General features: G+C 36.6%; 3 protein-coding genes and 1 non-coding gene across 4 annotated transcripts; all 4 read left to right on the top strand.

Annotated features, from left to right (window-relative positions):
* The first annotated feature begins 1,595 nt into the window (after nt 1-1,595).
* Nucleotides 1,596-1,675, top strand: TRNAL-UAG (transfer RNA leucine (anticodon UAG)). Its single transcript has one exon. It is a non-coding gene; the product is annotated as a tRNA-Leu (tRNA).
* Nucleotides 1,676-6,699: 5,024 nt separating this feature from the next.
* LOC133868762 (thiamine thiazole synthase 2, chloroplastic) lies at nt 6,700-8,358 on the top strand. Its single transcript, XM_062305759.1, has 3 exons — nt 6,700-7,299; nt 7,479-7,944; nt 8,049-8,358. The coding sequence occupies exons 1-3, from the start codon at nt 6,863-6,865 to the stop codon at nt 8,217-8,219; spliced, it is 1,074 nt and encodes a 357-aa protein (XP_062161743.1). The 5' UTR covers nt 6,700-6,862; the 3' UTR covers nt 8,220-8,358.
* A 1,365-nt stretch (nt 8,359-9,723) lies between these two features.
* Nucleotides 9,724-11,728, top strand: LOC133868736 (pentatricopeptide repeat-containing protein At4g21170). Its single transcript, XM_062305722.1, has one exon. The coding sequence runs from the start codon at nt 9,736-9,738 to the stop codon at nt 11,455-11,457; it is 1,722 nt and encodes a 573-aa protein (XP_062161706.1). The 5' UTR covers nt 9,724-9,735; the 3' UTR covers nt 11,458-11,728.
* A 770-nt stretch (nt 11,729-12,498) lies between these two features.
* Nucleotides 12,499-13,850, top strand: LOC133869475 (probable dolichyl-diphosphooligosaccharide--protein glycosyltransferase subunit 3B). The gene has a single exon (XM_062306490.1). The coding sequence runs from the start codon at nt 12,608-12,610 to the stop codon at nt 13,631-13,633; it is 1,026 nt and encodes a 341-aa protein (XP_062162474.1). The 5' UTR covers nt 12,499-12,607; the 3' UTR covers nt 13,634-13,850.
* The last annotated feature ends 4,359 nt before the right edge of the window (nt 13,851-18,209 follow it).

Here is an 18,209-nt window from a genome sequence, read left to right as displayed (position 1 = left end):
GGAACTCACTGTTATTAAGGTCTTCGAATTTTTTTTTTGGTTTGGACAATTTGAGAGAGGAGTTTGCTTCCTGTTTTCAACAAATGATTTTAGGGGAGATAATTTGTGTTCGGGTATTGAATTCGGATTATGTTGAGTCACGCGCATAAAATTATATATATATATCAATTTTAATTCGATCCCTTTAATTAAAGAGATCAAAATTTTCAATTCCGACTCGTTAATTTTGTGTTTAATTCAATCGTGTCGAGTTTTTGAGTCATGGAAAAAAAAATGTTAACCTTAAATGTTACGTATTGAAGTATGAGTATAAAATTATATAGGTCAACAATAACCAAATCCATTTATTTAAACAGATCCAAACTCTCGATTCTAATTAATTAATTTTATATTGGATTAAAAAGTAATGTCAAAATTATCCGTCTTAAATAAATCTTATTGTATTGTATGTTGTCCGCAACAAATAAAGTCTCAACGCCTTCTTTTATACTGTCTAAATCTCTATGTTAAAAAAATGGGATTTGATTATTGCATTATGACATTACAACAACCTCTCACATGAAGGTGGATCCTAATATATGAGACTTACTCTCATGTAAGGAGTTATTGTACAATTATTATATTGATATGGTAAATCTAACATTTTCATAAAAAAAAGTTTGAACAACTTAATGTCAAGGGATCTCATCCCTAAACGTGCGTTGAACACTTACTTTAAATTTAGTCAAAAGTTAAACCATTTATGGTTGTTTATTGCTTTTACTTTACGTGGGTAAACCTTATTAAACAAAGAGTCCTTCTACACATGAGTCTCTCATCCTCCCTTCATCCTCCTTTGCTAATAAAAAAATTGATTTTTATTAAAAAGTTGTCTCTGATGTGACATCAGAGACAACTTTTTCTTTAAAATCAATTTTTTTAAGAAAAAGAGGGTGATGAAGGGAGGATGAAAGACTCATCTTTAGCATTTCTCTTAAACAAAAGTATTTACCAAAAGAAGTGAAGTGTGGCCTGCTTTCTTGGTAATAAAAATGACCAACATGCAGATTACAAAAACCAAGAAAAGGTAGGATATGGTGCAATGAAACGTAAATGTCCTTTCTTGTCCCCATGAAGCCAGACTCTCCAAGTGGGTGTATTATTAATAGCCAGTGAATCAGTGATGAACATGCAAAAGCTTGATTATACTAACCGTTTGATTGAAGGTCAAAACACCAAACATTGACTTAAGTAAGGTCCACTTGCCAGTTAATCAGATGGCTGATCATGAAGGGGACCAATTAAATTATTGATCGACTGATTCCGATGGAAAAGCTGGCAATAAGTGAAAATAAAATAAAATAAAATAAAATGGGCAGCTCTTCACCGGCTAAAGAGAGAATAGAAGAATATTGGGCAACCTCAAATTCTAAATGGATCATGTGGGTCATCATCAAATTCTCAATGGATCACCGATCATGTAGGTGATGGGGTTTCTTTTGTTTCGGCCTTTGGCTCGAAGGCAGTCGAGGCATAATTTTTCAGAAATTTTAGACCAAGCTTCTATAATTTTTTATTTATATTTATAATTTGTGATCCATAAAGAAACATCAAGTGACAGTTTGGCCGAGTGGTCTAAGGCGCCAGATTTAGGCTCTGGTCCGAAAGGGCGTGGGTTCAAATCCCACAGCTGTCACAAGTAGTGTTGACTTCCATGTTTTTATGAAATCAGAATGATGGAGTATTTGGCCTGAAGATGCTGGTTGCACGAATATTGATCGAGTTTCATCGGCGATGTTGACCAGAAGCAGAATAGTAGGGCTTTTTTTTTTTTCTTTTTTTTTTTTTTTAATAACAATTAACATCTAAACATTTAATTTTTATTTTTTTTTTTTTCACTTTTTATATCACATCAATAACTTTTTATTACTATTCAAATAAAAAAATTCAATACAATACAAAAAATTTTCACTTTTCTATACAAATTTTTGTTACTTTATATCACATCTATCACTCTTTATTAATTTAATATTAACAATCTATTACTCTATTTTATTCGACACTTGCCAAACAAGGCCTCCATATAATACTAACATGGAGACAGCTTCTTTTATGACTAACAAATTTATCCACTACAAAATAAATATAGCCTTAAATAATTGATAATTATGCTACATGGGCATTTAATGTCAACAATACATGATAATTAATGTATTTCAATTTTTACTATAAGTTTTCTTATAAATTGATGAAGCATTTTATAATTAGTTAAATGCTGCAAAATAAGACAATAATAAATTGATCATTTAATTTTATTTAAATTATTAACTTTATTTGAAATTCAATGATTGGCTTAGTCCAAAGTTTAAGTTATTTGTAATTTAATAATGGATTCGACTTAAAGTCAGTTACCATGGGGTTAGGGTTAGGGTTTAGTCTACGAAGCTATTTGAACATAATGTTCTATTGTAACAGACATGTGATGATTTATAAAAAAAGTATGTTTCTTAGAAGTACGATTCATTTGCTCTTTTAGTGGTGAGACTCTGCTAAGGCTAGTGAAACTCTTATTTGTTCTTTCCTATTGTTAGTTTGGTGAGACTCCAAGTTAACAAAAAGTTTTTCTTATAATTTCCTATCTGTTTTAAAATTCTACTACCATATTAAATGATCAAGTAAAAAAATTGATTTGTTAATTTAAATAATTAGTGTCTTACTTGTCAATTGTATATTATTAATCATTTAATCAATTATGAACTATCCCGTAATTTATAAATAAATTATATTAAGAGTTATAGTGCCCGAATATCAATATGTCGTCTCAAATGTTCAAGTTTGTGCAAAGACTTTCTATCGATTTGTTCTCCCGAGCTAAAAGGTCATTCACTGAAGAGATTCGAATATCTCCAATAAATGCTTTAAAGGGCTTATATTTAACTTTTTTTTTTCTTTTTTCTTTTTTTAAAAAATGATATTAACTATATTTAGTTAATATAAGCCATTTTGAGTGCTTCAAAGTAAAGTGTCTGCATATGAAATTTCATTGTAGCACATTGAGTGAATATAATATTGAGGGCAATGGTTTACTTTCTTTCTTTTTTTATTGGTTTTTCTCTCCCTTCTCTTTTCCTCAAAACATTGAAAAGTAATATTTAAAGAAAATAAGGAGTTAGAATAAATAATTTGTTCAAATTTGTATTAAAAATACAGTAGGTAAAAAAAAAAAAAAAAAAAAGAGGTATGTTTTAAATAGTTAAAATAGTCACTAAAGATACTCTTCAAAGAACATAGGCGTTAGAGCATTTCTAGCAGGTTCCCTTCCCTTCTCAGTCATTTTCCTTACATGTAGGGAACAAAAACACTTTTTGCTTCCCAATCAAAAAATTTCTCACAATAGCTTCCCTTTACTTTTCCCTATATCATTAAAATAATATATATTATTTTATTTTACTTTACTTTATTCCATAAACTTTTTTTTTTTTTTTTTCTCTTTTATTTTACCGTCTTTGTCTTCTTCCTCTCTCGCCTGTCACTCTCGCCTCTCTCAACTCTTTCTCTCATCACCGTCACTCTCGCCTCTCTCGTCGTGTGCTACTGGTGGACGCCGGAAGGTGAAGGCGTAGTGGCGCGTTTGGGATGCTAGGTGAAGGCGCGTTTGGACTGATTGGGGATTTTATTTTATTTTTTTGTGTATTTTGGTGGTGGTTTCCGATGGGATAGGGTGTTGTGTTTGGATTGGGTTTTTGTTTGTCGTTGATGGTTGATTGGTGGTGATGTGGTGGGTTCCGACATGGAGGAGGTTGGAGTCGATGGGTTGTTTGGTTTTGAAGGGTTGAGACTTGTGGGGGGTGTGTCCGGCCACTGGTACATGTTGGAGAGGAAGATCATCGGCGAGATCATGGGTCGGTTGTGGAGGTGAGAGCACCGATCTCCGAGGCGGCACGCGCTGATGATCCGGTGGCTTGGGCTCGGCGGTAACTGTTGCGAATGACGAAATGGGAGAGAGAGAGAAAGTGAGGCGTGTTGCAAAGAGAGAGAGAGAGAGAGAGAAGGCGTGTAGAGGGAGAGAGAGAGAGACAGAGAGTGTATATTTTATTATTAAACAATAGAGTAGGAAGTGAACAGTTCTTTCCAATGTATTGGGAAGAACTGTTCATTTCCCAGGGAATGGAAAAAGGAAGGGAAGCTGCTGTGATGTAGATTTTTTGACTTTTTTAAAATTTTTCCTAAAATGTAAGGAAGGAAACTCATGTAGGGAAGCTGCTAGTAATGCTCTTAGATAATGAGGGTCGGAAGATCATGATGAAAGGCTACATTATTTCGTGTTATTCTCCTAGGCTTGCTGGGTCAGTGAAGCCTTAAACTTAAATGGGCCTAACCAGATCCAGTCCAAAAGAACCAATATTACCCATATTTCATGGATCATGACGCAGTCCAGTTGGACAGGTGCCTCAGCCTCATCTTAAGCTAGTCGATTTTTCTTCAATTCTTCTGACCAAAATATAAAAAGAAAATAAAAGAAAAAGTCGTTTTCTTCACATAAATAATTAAGTTTTGGTTCACAATAAATTAGTCATAAGTAAATAATAAAATAAGACAATACTAATTTAAAATCTCTCTCTCTCTCTCTCTCTCTCTCTCTCTCTCTCACCTTAACGAGAGAGAGAGAGAGAGAGAGAGATTTATTATTATTATTTATAATCTTCGAAATTATAAAAATATATATTAATTTACAAGAATGGTTAAGAAATAAATAAATAAATAAATAAATAAATATATATATATATATACACACACACACAATATGATTACAAATTAGTTATCAAAATTTTAAAATATGAAAAATGTTGGAGTATTATAATTTTTAGGAAAATGACTCTTGCATAATAGTTGTGCAAGATCTTAAAGACATAGGGTGGGTCCCATGTGGTGGATTCACCACATGTGATTTGATTCTTGTACAACACCAATACAACAACTGCACAACAACCCCTCACATGAGGGTGGTCCCCAGTATGTGGGACCCATCCTCATGTGAGGGATTGTTGTATAGTTGTTGTATTGGTGTTGTAAATCTAACATTTTCCTCACCACATAAGTCTCATGTGAGACCCATCCCATGTATCTAGAGTGGTGCACAACAGTTGCACAACTGTTGTACATCAATCACTCCTCTAATTTTTACTATAAAAATCGTTTACAAATTAATGTGTCAATTCCTAATTGGTGAAGTAATTAAGAGTTTACAATTAACAAGTCAACCACTAACTAATGAAATTGATAAGCCAACTTTCTCTTTTAAAGAAAAAAGATAAACTAGACAATCTGTTTTATTATTTTACAAATTATGAATTGTCATATTAGTTTGTAAAGGACTTTGTGGTAAAATACCATTACAACCCTTTTACAAATCTTTTATAACTTACTAAAACGTGCCACCACGTGATTAGAGCAGCGTGAACTATTCAAAAGAAATTTAACACCTTGTACAAGAATAAGTGAAATGGAGAGGACTATTTATTAGTTATGATTTAATGTTGTTGTTGCATTTAATAATTTAAATGATGACACATAATTTAATTTTTTTTGAATGATGTGTCAATATATATTTATTAAGTGTGATTATCGAACATTAAATTTTGACCATAAAATAGAAATGATCCTATTTGCTATTCAAAAGAGCTATAAATGGATTGAAAGTCTAGCATTTTTTATGTTGATAACAACTGTAGATAATGGTGCTAGGGGTACTACGGTGGTAGACACGTGTTCGTATTTGACTGAAGGGTGTTAAATTTTTTTAGTAATTGAGGTTGTTCTAATCACATAGTAACACGTGTCAACAAATTGTAGAAAAATTTTAAATTAGTTATGAGCTTAAAAGTCTTTACCAACATTACGATCTAGCCACAACATTTGAACTCTAAGGGTGCGTCTGAAATTGCAATTTCATAGACAATAAGTGCAATTTTAAACCAAATCGCAGAACATAAGGTTTGGGAACTGCATTTTTAAAAATGAGTAATGATTGAATACCATCTAAAGATACAACTTTTCACCACCTTGCCTATGTGGTAAGGTGGTCCCCCATTACTTTTTGAGTTTTTTTATTTTTTAAAAATAAATTAAGGTAGGGGACCACCTTGCCACATAGACAAGGTGGTGAAAAGTTGTATCTTGGGTGGTATTCAATCATTACTCTTTAAAAATTGCGATTTGAAAATGTAAATTTGGTAAGATGATGCTTTTTTGAAAACGCAAAATTTTAAAGGCTAATTTGCGATTTTAAATGCTAAACTGCGATTTTGACAAACGCTTAACTGCGTTTTTAAAAATCACTTTTTCCAAATCGCACATTTTAAAATCGTGATTTTAAATCGCACTTTTTGAAATCGCAAACTCAAACGAACCCTAATTAAGGATTTGCTAAAAGAAATTATAAGAGATATCCGATAGTTTTTTCAATGGTTTAAATTTGATGTAATTCTATCTTTCTTGTTAAAAACATAAAATTAATTCTCAACATTTAAAGAAAGTTATAAAAAAAAAAAAAAATAATAATAATAAAAAAAAAATCTGGTGTAAGCCCCATTATTTAATCTTCGTACAAAATATATATATATATATATATATATATATATATATATATTCAATACTAAAGTGGCTGTTTGATGAGAAGATCTTTCCTAGATAGCCAAAAGATCCAAGCCTTCTGAACCGCTTAAATTCTATCTTCATGATCACTGATCAGTACTCTTTTTCTAGATTTTTGTTCAGATATTTTCAGACCTCCCCCACTGCCTTTCCAGTTTAACCAAATTCTTAAATACCCCCTTCTCACAATTACCTCACAACATCCCCAAGAACCATATCATACATTTCAATGGCAGCCATTGCCACCACCCTCACTTCTTCACTCTCTTCAAACCCAAAACTATCTTTTCTGGATCACAAGTCCTCCTTCCATGGCACACCCGTCGCTTCTCGCGTCGCGCCCATCAAATCTACCCCACAAAACTCCACCATTTCCATGTGTGTAGCCCCACCATACGACCTCAAGTCTTTCAAATTCCAGCCCATCAAAGAATCCATCGTCTCACGTGAAATGACTCGCCGATATATGATGGACATGATCACTCACGCTGATACCGATGTTGTCATCGTCGGCGCCGGCTCGGCTGGTCTCTCATGCGCTTATGAGCTCAGCAAAAACCCCTCCATCCGTATAGCCATAATCGAACAATCCGTTAGCCCCGGTGGCGGTGCATGGCTCGGTGGCCAGCTGTTTTCCGCCATGGTTGTGCGTAAACCAGCTCACAGGTTCTGATTTAACTCTCAAAAAAAGTCAAAAGTTTAACTTTAATAATTTAATACTTTTCATCGTTTAAAATTATTTAAAAAATATTAAATTTTATCATTTAATTAAATATTTTAAATTAAGTTTATTTCAAAAATGTAAACTAATAAAAAATTAATAATCAAATTTAATCATTCAACAGGTTTCTCGATGAGCTTGGCATTGAGTACGATGAGCAGGATAACTACGTCGTGATCAAGCACGCAGCTTTGTTCACGTCCACAATCATGAGCAAGCTACTGGCCAGGCCTAACGTGAAGTTGTTCAACGCTGTGGCGGCTGAGGATTTGATAGTGAAGGGAAATACAGTAGCCGGTGTGGTGACGAACTGGGCGTTGGTGTCAATGAACCATGACACTCAGTCGTGCATGGACCCGAATGTGATGGAGGCCAAGGTGGTGGTGAGCTCGTGTGGGCACGACGGGCCGTTTGGAGCCACCGGAGTTAAGAGGCTGAAGAGTATCGGAATGATTGACAGCGTTCCGGGGATGAAGGCCCTTGACATGAACGTGGCCGAGGATGCTATTGTTAGGCTTACTAGGGAGATTGTCCCCGGCATGATCGTTACTGGGATGGAAGTTGCGGAAATTGACGGTGCCCCAAGAATGGTAATTTCGGACCATTGGTTCTGAATTTCTGACACTCGATCGTAACATTCTGTAATTTTGGACCATGAATTTCTATTTCTAGTAAAATGGTGGTGACTTTGCAGGGTCCAACATTTGGGGCGATGATGATATCGGGGCAGAAGGCAGCGCACTTGGCATTGAAGGCATTGGGGCAGCCCAATGCAATCGACGGGACATACAGCGATGCGGCCGGGAGCACACAACCAGATTTTGTTCTTGCTGCTGCTGAGGCTGGGGAGATTGTAGATGCGTAAATGAGAGAAGGGATTTTTTATGATTAAAATTTGGATGAAAATAGGCCATTTTGGTAGGGATTATTGCTGGGTTGAATTTAATTTGTGTTGAATTGATCAGTTCCAATCCAATAAGCAAGCATATACTATTGGACATAAATGTTTGCTTTCTCGGAGATTGCCACTGAACTGTTTTGTTGCAGATATTTCTAATAATTCCAACTGCTGGAATCAGATTGGTCCTTGGAGGTTCATATATATGTACTCATGTCTAAAGAAGAAAGATGTTGGTTGTAATTGATTTATAGATAAACAATAAAATTGTATTTGAATAATATTTAAATGATTAAGGATCCGTTTGAGTTTGCGATTTCAAAAAGTGCAATTTAAAATAACGATTTTAAAATGTGCGATGCAAAAAGAGTGATTTTTAAAAATGCAGGTAAGCGTTTGATAAAAATCACAGTTTAGCCTTTAAAATAATAAATTAGCATTTAAAATTATGTGTTTTCAAAAAAGTACCATCTTACCTGCGACTTGAAAAGATAGATTTTTTGCGTTTTCAAATCGTGATTTTTTACAACGCAGTTTTCAAACGATTTATGTTTTGCGATTTGGTTTAATAGCATTTATTGTATACGAAATTGCAATCTTAAACGTACCCTATATCAATCATTTTCTTTTGGCTTAAGCTTTTGAGATAATTGATGATTTAACATGGTACGAGAATAATTGTCTAAATTCGAACCTTAATCCTTATTTTTGTTATTCATCTCTTATTTAAAAAATATTAGAATATTAATTAAACGATTAAATTAATTATTATTTATTAACTTAAATTTTTGTATAATTGATGATTTAACATCCGAAAGTCTCTCACAAAAGTTAAGTTCTTGTAATTTGATGGAGCCTAAAAAGAACTAAAGCAAAGTTTCATGATCAATTCACTGGTATATAATCAACTTAATTGAGTTAATTAACCTACAATAATCATGAATTATCGGGCTTGACAAGTAAGTTTGTCATTTTTTACTTGTTTTCAAGCTACAGTTAGGGAAGGATCCGTCTATACCAAGGCTGTCGCTTGCTGAAAAGATATTTCTTCTTCTTGAAAACGAAGATCGTTGTTGTCTGCAAGCACAATTTGTGTAACGATTGTAGCATTTTATACTCACAATCATTTCAATGCCGAAAAGACTTGGGCATGTTTTGGCATTTGTGAAGCTAGTTTTAGGCACCACGAAGCATATTAGTGCTCTTATGCACACCTAATTCCGGCTTAAACTAGCTAAAGAGAGATATATATGCTTGCTCTTTTTATAAAGGAATGGAAGATACAAAGACAAACAAAAAAGAATGTCTACGTTTTGTGAAGATAATAGCTATAGTGTACAATAAATTATCTTCACAAAATGGCTAGAGCCCAGAACTGAGCTTGGGTTGGCCCGTCATACGTACCCAACCCAACACACCTTGATAACATCACTTGACAATCCCAGTTGAAGGCAAGACCAAAATTTTCTGGGTGAGAAGCCAAATGCTGCACAACGCTCACCATCTCCTCAAACCATTCTCAACTTCAACAACAACACCAACCTCTCTCACTTGGAGAAACCAAATCAAACAGAAGCAGCTAGCCTCCCAAATCTCATCAATTCTGTTGCAAAGGCACAACTGGGGTCTTCTCCTCCGAAACCTCAAACTCTCCTCCAAATTAACCCCATCTCTCTTCCTCCAAATCCTCCATAAAACCCACACCAACCCTCAAATCTCTCTCAGCTTCTTCAGTTGGGCCAAAACAAATCTTGGGTTTCAACCAGACCTTCAGTCCCACTGCGAAATCATCCAAATCTCACTTGGGTCGGGTCTTGTCCAACCCGTGAAGCCCCTTTTGGATTCTTTGATTCAGAGCCACTCTGCATCGGTGCTTGTACAGTGTCTGATTCGAGTTTTTAGAGGTAGCGATTCTCAGTCTAATGCGTTAAGCTTTGTTATTGAATGTTATTCGCAAAAGGGTTTGTTCATGGAGGGGATAGAGGTGTTCAGGAAAATGAGAAGTCAGGGTTGCACCCCTTCAGTTCGTGCCTGCAATGCACTGCTTGATGCTTTGCAGCGAGAAAACGAGATTAAATTGGCTTGGTGTTTCTTTGGTGCTGTAGTTCGTAGTGGGGTGTCGCTGAACCGGCCTATGTGGTCGGTGTTTGCTCAGATTTTGTGTAAAAATGGGAAATTTGAGAGAGTTATTAGATTGTTAGATTTTGGTATTTATAGCTCTGTGATTTATAATCTTGTAATTGATTGTTATTGCAAAGGTGGGGATTTTGGAGCTGCATTTGATACCTTGAATCAGATGTGTGACAAGAAAATTGAACCGGGTTTTAGTACTTATAGCTCAGTTCTTGATGGTGCTTGTAAATATGAAGATGCTGAAGTCATTGAGAGCATCATGAGCATTATGGTGGAGAAGGAGCTGCTTCCGAAGATTCCTTTATCCAAATATGATTTGGTAGTTCAGAAGCTTAATGATATGGGCAAGACGTATGCGGCAGAGATGTTCTTTAGGAGAGCTTGTGATGAGAAGATTGGATTACAGGATGCTACTTATGGGTCTATGTTAAGGGCATTGTCCAAGGAAGGGAGAGTGAAGGAAGCGATTCAGATATATCGTTTGATCTCTGAAAGGGGTCTTACAGTGAATAATAGTAGTTATAACGCATTTGTAAATGTTCTTTGTAAGGAAGATCAGTCCGAGGAGGGTTGTGAATTGCTAAGGGATGTGATAAGAAGAGGAAGCAGTCCATGTGCATCAGAATTGTCTGAATTCATAGTATCACAATGCAGGAAAGGTAGATGGAGAGAAGCAGAGGAATTGTTGAATGTAATTCTAGAGAAAGGGTTATTGCCGGATTCGTCTTGTTGTTGCTCCTTGGTGGAGCATTACTGTTCCAGCCGACGCATTGATTCAGCCATTGAATTGCATAATAAGATGGAAAGATGGAATGTTGCTTTGGATGTATCAACTTATAATGTACTTCTCAATAGGCTTTCTGCAGGGAGGAGGATTGAAGAAGCGGTCGGGGTGTTTGATTACATGAGAAGACTGAATTTGGTGAGCAGTGAAAGTTTTACAATTATGATTCGTGGGCTTTGCCGCGTAAAGGAACTCAGAAAAGCCATGAAAATTCATGACGAGATGTTGAGCATGGGGCTTAAACCTGATCAAGCAACATATAAGCGGTTGATTTCTGGGTTTAAGTAGCAAATTGTTGTGTTAGACGTCTGCAATTAGTCTGGTTCTTGACATGATTGGATCGTGTACTGATTTTGGCTTTAACCATCTCTTGTAAATTGGCCGGCAGGATCTGCAAGCCAGGGACTACAGTTATTACAATTCCAGGAATGTCTTTCGGTTCTTTATCAGAACATTGATTAATAATTCAGGTTGAAACATTTGAACACCTTTTGAGAGGCGAGACAAAGAAGCTTTGTAATCCTAGTTACAGAAGAGAACGAAATTTCCCCTGCCTTTATTTGCTCATGTTTGCACTAGCAACTAACGAGAATGTCACTTTGCTCTCTACTTCTTGATCGATATCATTATCCATTTTCAGGGAAGTAACAAGATTTCTGGAACAAAACATGAACGAGGACTTGAAGATTTTAATTTTGATAAGGATCAAACTTAATTTTTAAACTTAAATAATATATATTATTGAGAAATGTTATATACTATACTCTCATCAACCATCACATTCTTATAGACTCATGGGACAGTGCTTAGTCTTTGGATATATATATATATATATTGAGAAATGTTATATACTAAACTCCTATATATAATATACTACATTACTATAACATCTTTATGGACACAACTATTGATTTTTATTTAAAGGCTCATTTAAGGGACATAACCCCTCTGTTAGGTATGACAGTTCGTGTTCAAATTATGTAGAAACATATGTATAAGACTATATAGGTCAATCATAACCCTATCTATTTAATTAAACAGGTCAAACTTTTCAAATCTTAATTCTATAACTTTGTATTGAAATCATGTCGGGTTCGCGAATCATGTCAAAAATTGCGTGCTATGAGTCGTATTGAAACATAAATATAAGACTATATAGATCAATTCCACCCAACTTACCTAATTTAACCCGCCAAGCTATTCCAAATTAACCCTTGAAATTTATATTGAATTATATCAAATTCGAAAATCGTGTAAAGAATTCAGAATTGTCACATTGACTCACATAGCCTCTACCCACTACCCTCCTGATCTCCTGTAGTTATTTGTAACCTAACGAATAGCATAGACTAATAAGGTCAAGGTCTCCCCGAACGAAGCAAAGCAAAACCCCCTCTCTCCCTCTCTCTCTCTCTCTCTGAGACCCCAAAAACCAAAAATGACTCTCCGTCTCTTCCTCCTCATCACCGTGTTTTCCCTCGCCTTCTCCTCCCTCTCTGCCGAGTCCTCGGACTCGGACCGAGTATCGGAGCTCCTGGCCCTCCAGTCCCACTCCAAATCGGGCGTGATCCACCTCGACGACCGCTCCGTCTCGCATTTCCTGATCTCGGCCAAGACCCCCAGGCCCTACTCACTCCTCGTCTTCTTCGATGCGACCCAACTCCACGACAAGTCTGAGCTCCAGCTGAAGACCCTCCACGCCGAGTTTTCGCTCCTCGCCAAATCCTTCATCACGAACAACCAAGACCCCGATTCCTCCTCCCATGGCAAGCTCTTCTTCTGCGACATCGAGTTCAAGGAGTCTCAGTCCAGCTTCGGGCTCTTCGGCGTCAATTCCCTCCCTCACATCCGGCTCATTGGCCCGAACCAGACCCCGAAACAGTCCGATCAGATGGACCAGGGAGATTTCTCCAAGCTCGCCGAGTCGATGTCCCAATTTGTCGAGTCCAAGACCAATCTCGTCGTCGGCCCGATCCACCGCCCACCGTTTCTCTCCAAGAAGCAATTGGCATTGGTCGTTGTGGGTATTCTCATTTGGATCCCATTCGCTGTGAAGAAGATTGTGATGGGTGAGACTCTGCTCCACGACCCGAAACTCTGGCTGGCCGGTTCGGTGTTCGTCTACTTCTTCAGCGTCTCGGGCGCGATGCACAACATCATCCGGAAGATGCCCATGTTCCTGGCGGACCGGAACGACCCGAACAAGCTGGTATTCTTCTACCAGGGCTCGGGTATGCAGCTCGGGGCGGAGGGGTTCGCGGTCGGGTTCTTGTACACGATTGTGGGGCTGTTGCTGGCGTTCGTGACGCGCGTGCTCGTGAAGGTGAAGAATGTGAACGTGCAGAGGGCGGTGATGATTGTTTCACTGTTCGTTTCGTTTTGGGCGGTCAATAAGGTGGTCTATTTGGATAATTGGAAGACGGGTTATGGGATCCACGGATTTTGGCCTTCAAGTTGGAAATGAGCTACGAAAAGGTAATAACTTTTTTGGGTTATGTTATCAGTGGTTGAAGTTGGCATTGGAATTTAATGTTTTAATGTAGAACTTTTGATTATAATCGGGATAATGTAGATTGTTACTTATAAAATTTTTGGTTGAAAACCATTTGGGAGACGAAATTTGTAATGTTGATCACAGGTTTTGTGTTATAATCTTCACCATGTTTGCTTTGGAAGAATTACTTTAGGGAGCACTTGAGGTGGGAGTGGACCGATTGGCTAAATGCCCACATAGGCTAGATAGGTTAGGGAAGTCTAACAGTGGTTTTCCAGGTTGGATGAAACAATGGCGATATGTGTTTGGTAAAGTTGTTGTTTTGAGATCCTTCCGCAACGTCTAAAGTATGATAGATTGGTTATCCTGAGTTCATCCCTTAATAATTTGCATGTAACAATATATAGTGATTTGTAGTGATGGCTATTTCTGAATATCATTTACCATTAACATTGCTAGTTGCCATGACCCCTCTTCATAACACCATCGTTTTAACCTTGCTTTTTTAGTAGGCTGTTTATTCTGTTTGAGTTTGTCCTGGTTGTGATAGGCTAAATGGTATGCACATATTTTTTTCCGGATGAGTCACTTATCTATATTTCTTATCCAATTATTTATATATATAAAAAAAATCTATATTTCTTATCCAAATATATAAAGGATCCTTGTAGTATTTGGCTTTATATTTTCTGGATGAGTCACTGTTCTACTTGGGCATTCTCTTGTATACTTTTGTGTACTAGGGTTGCGCCCTTCTGCGCTCTTTGATATGCATTTCATTACTTCTAAAAAAAATAAAAATAAAATTGTGTCACCCAGTTATTGACCAAGATAGACTTGCATAATCTGTTTTTGTTATACGATTTTCTGCATTTGTTAAAATGTCAATCAGATGTCTTGTATCTGTGAAAGCGTTTCAAAAGGGGGTCATGCTTGAAATTGAATTTTCTGTGGAAGAGTTATCAGTGTTTAATGGTGTTATTGAGTGCAAAAACCTAGAAAGGTCATACCAATATATGTTTAAAAAAACCCCTAGAAATGTCAGGTTGCTTCTTTGCTTGATGTGAATGTGTAGTTATTGCTGCCTGGTTTAGATATCAAATGGTCAGGACAAAATAACCCTGACTCTCGCTGTGACATAGTGTGAATTATAGTGCTGCTTCGGAGTAAATCATGAGTTTTGAATAGCTTAGGTCATGGTCTTTCCATTTAGATGTGAAGTTATGTTTGTGCTACACACTAAGTTTTCAGTGGACTATACATCTGTCCATTTAAACTGGTTCCTTAAATTTATGGGGTAATTACCTTTTCTCCTATCAATTACTAAAAAATGTGCGATACCCTCACGAACTACCAACTCGACCAAAATAGAGCATCCAACTACCAACTTTACATATTTTGCCCCCTTCCGTCAGTCAAATCCGTTAATATGGACGGAATATGCTGGTTTTGGACGTTAATTTTGATTAAAAGACAAAAATGCCCTCAATTGATAAAAAAAAATAATAATAATAAATTTGGTTTATTAATTTGGTTTAAATTTATTAATAAAAAATATTAAAACTAATATGTTTAATTAAAAAAAGAAAAAGAAAAAGGAAAGGGCGGCAGCCACCCCCTTTGGGGGAGGGGGTGGCTCGCGGCCATCTCGGAACCTGGGGTGGCCGCGCGGCCACCCCATCTTTTCTTTGGGGTGGCTGTGAGCCACCATAGAGGTGGCTGGACCCACCTCTTGGGGTGGCTTGCCCTCCACCTATGGGGGTGCCACCCCCTTTTCCTTTGGTTTTTTATTTATTTTTTATTTTTTGTTTAAGTTAAGGGCATTTAGGTCATTTTTGAAATTGATTAGGGTATTTAAGACTTTTCACGAGTTAGGCTGATAGAAAGGGCAAAACATGTAACTGTGGTAGTTGAATGCTCTTTTTTGGTCAAGTTGGTAGTTCATGGGGGCATCGTGCATTTTTTGGTAGTTGATGGGAGAAAAGGTAATTACCTCTAAATTTATTCTCTGGTCTTTGGCTGATAATTCACATTTAGGCACTCCTAGTTTGTAGTTTCACCCGTCCAGCTTATCATGAGCCTGAATGAAAACATTATATTGAAATAATTATATCTGGTCATTAACAGGATGGTTTCACGATGTATATGTGTGAGTCTGTGGTAGATTCAATTATAGTAGCGATGGAATGGATAGGTAGTCCCTTCATCTACAGATATCGTTTTGTTACTTCAACTTTTTTGGGTTCCTATGGAACTACCACTATGTTTTTAAGTTTCTAAGGAAAATGAATCATGGAACCAATAATACCTATCCATTGTGGAAGATGAATGGATAGGTAGTCCTTCTTTGGGCAGCAAGCGGTAAACCTAAGAAGGGGTATAGTGTTCCTCACAAATCTTTTTCTTTCCTTAAAAAACTCCTAAACAACAGAAAATACCAATTCCTACATTGTTTTCTGTTCCTTTCCTTTTCTTTCCACCCAAATCTCTTCTCCAAACGCTCTGTAGGGGGATACTTTTCTGCTTTTGTTTCTTATGTATATTCTGCTTTTGACCCCTACTTTTGTCGTGATACGTAATTAGGTATAGTAAGTTTGGAAACTGAAGTAACATTTCTGAGTGTACTGTGGGGAGTTAGCCTTAGAATAAGGTTCTGGGTAATTGGTTATGCATCTGAGTTTAAATTGCAGTGTATATGGAATTTGATGTAGTGTCTTGAGTTAAGCTGAAATACAAGCTTGTAAGAAAATTGGGATTTGATCTAGGTCAAAGAAAAAGAGATGATTTCAGCTTGAAAGTAGACAGTGAAAGAGGCAAACTCTTGGCTTAGGAACCCCCGTTATAATTTGAAGCCAGGAAATTCTCCCTTATCTAGTTGGTGCCCCGTCTGATTCTAATTTATGTTACAATTTTGTTTAAGCTCTACAATGGTCTTGTAGTTGTCTTAATAGTATTATAGCCTTTTCCAGTGGAGGCAGCTGTACTGTAAGGAACCTCATTGGATATGCACCCTTGATTCTTCAGAGGCTTATGAACCAGGGAACTTTCCCTTCTCAAAGGTGTCTTACTTACCCTAGGTTGTCTTAGGGAAGGCCTTATTCCAAAATTTTCTGAAGTGTTCTGATAATTGAGAAATAAGCCTTCCCTTCTATCTTGTGTTTACCAAAATATGTTTAAGGGCGGTGGCCTTTTGCTTAACAGACTTAGAAGGGAAGTCTATGTAGATTGATTGGATTACCTTTGATATATTTAATAGATTCAGGTGCATGCTCTGGTCATTGTGGCCCGAACATGTTCTAGATGAAGTTTTCGATCTTGTTGAAAACAGTCATATATGAAGAGGAAATGCTAAACGTTTTGTTTAGTCCTGAGAAGGTCAGGGAAATAAGTGAAGCTCATGTCTTAGTTAAATGGTTTATTTGTTTGGATGGGTTTTTAAATTTCCACTCACTGGAAGCATGATGCTTTAGTCAAAGGAGGTTAAAGACCCTCAAGGAGACACTTTAGAGCAATAGGAAGATTTGATTTTGAGTTGTTTTTATCATTTTGCAAGGTTTTTAAATTCTTTTTCTGGGTTGATTTTTTCTTTTGGATGGCTGGTTATGGTACGCTTTTACTTGGAACAAATTGGACCGAGAGACATTGATAACTCTTATGTGCCTATATTTTTCTCCTGCCCTTTCTGCCAAGTAAAAAGACAACATTTTGTGCCTGGGAGGTACAATCCGGACCCATTGGTTGTTGCGTTCTTTATCATCTCCTCACATGCTTGGCAGGAACTCATTGCAAACACAAGAACGCGAGTACCAAAAACTAGAAGGGAGCCAAGTATGGTTTTCTTTCTTCTTTTCTTTAGCGTTCTTTTTCTCTTTCAAACGAGGAACTTCAATCTGCATGGACATGTACTACACCATGCATGATGGAGTAATTTTACCAACATTAAGCTCCGCAGTTATCAATATTTACAGCGCAGTAACTCGCAAAATGCTTGAGCTGGTGGCCAGAAATATTTAAGAATATTTAGTACCTACAGTGGGACTTTGATACAACTTAATAATATGACAATGAAAATTAATTATAGGATTAGTACTAGTAAAGAACAAAAAATCTAAGGACTAATTTTTATTGTCACGTCATCTTAATTATATGGTAGTTGTATATAATTCTATTAACTCTTTAGGAATTAGGATTTCGTTACGGCCTTTGAGTATGAAGGCCAGTGCTATTTTTATTCATATTGTGCTGGCTTAGGCACGCTTGTGCTTGATCACGCTCTAGGCCTATTCTCCTAGAGGGTTTTTTTTTTTTTTTTTTTTCTTCGGTGGTTGGGGGGCTGCCTTCACCATGCTTAGGGTGTCAAGGATCTAGCCTAACTATTGTGGGTTTGCAATTTGTATAGCTTAGTGTAAATGATGATAAGTTATCCCATTTTTTATCATGCAATAGGATGCTCTCAATTTCACTTGAAATTGTGACGAGTTATTTTGTAATCTGGATTTAATGTTGTTGTATCTAATGGTGTAGATGATGCTATGTTATAAATATG

The sequence above is a fragment of the Alnus glutinosa genome, chromosome 5 (assembly GCF_958979055.1).
Source record: "Alnus glutinosa chromosome 5, dhAlnGlut1.1, whole genome shotgun sequence".
In the NCBI taxonomy this organism is placed as follows: domain Eukaryota; kingdom Viridiplantae; phylum Streptophyta; class Magnoliopsida; order Fagales; family Betulaceae; genus Alnus; species Alnus glutinosa.
This window is presented reverse-complemented; position numbering and strand designations above follow the sequence as displayed.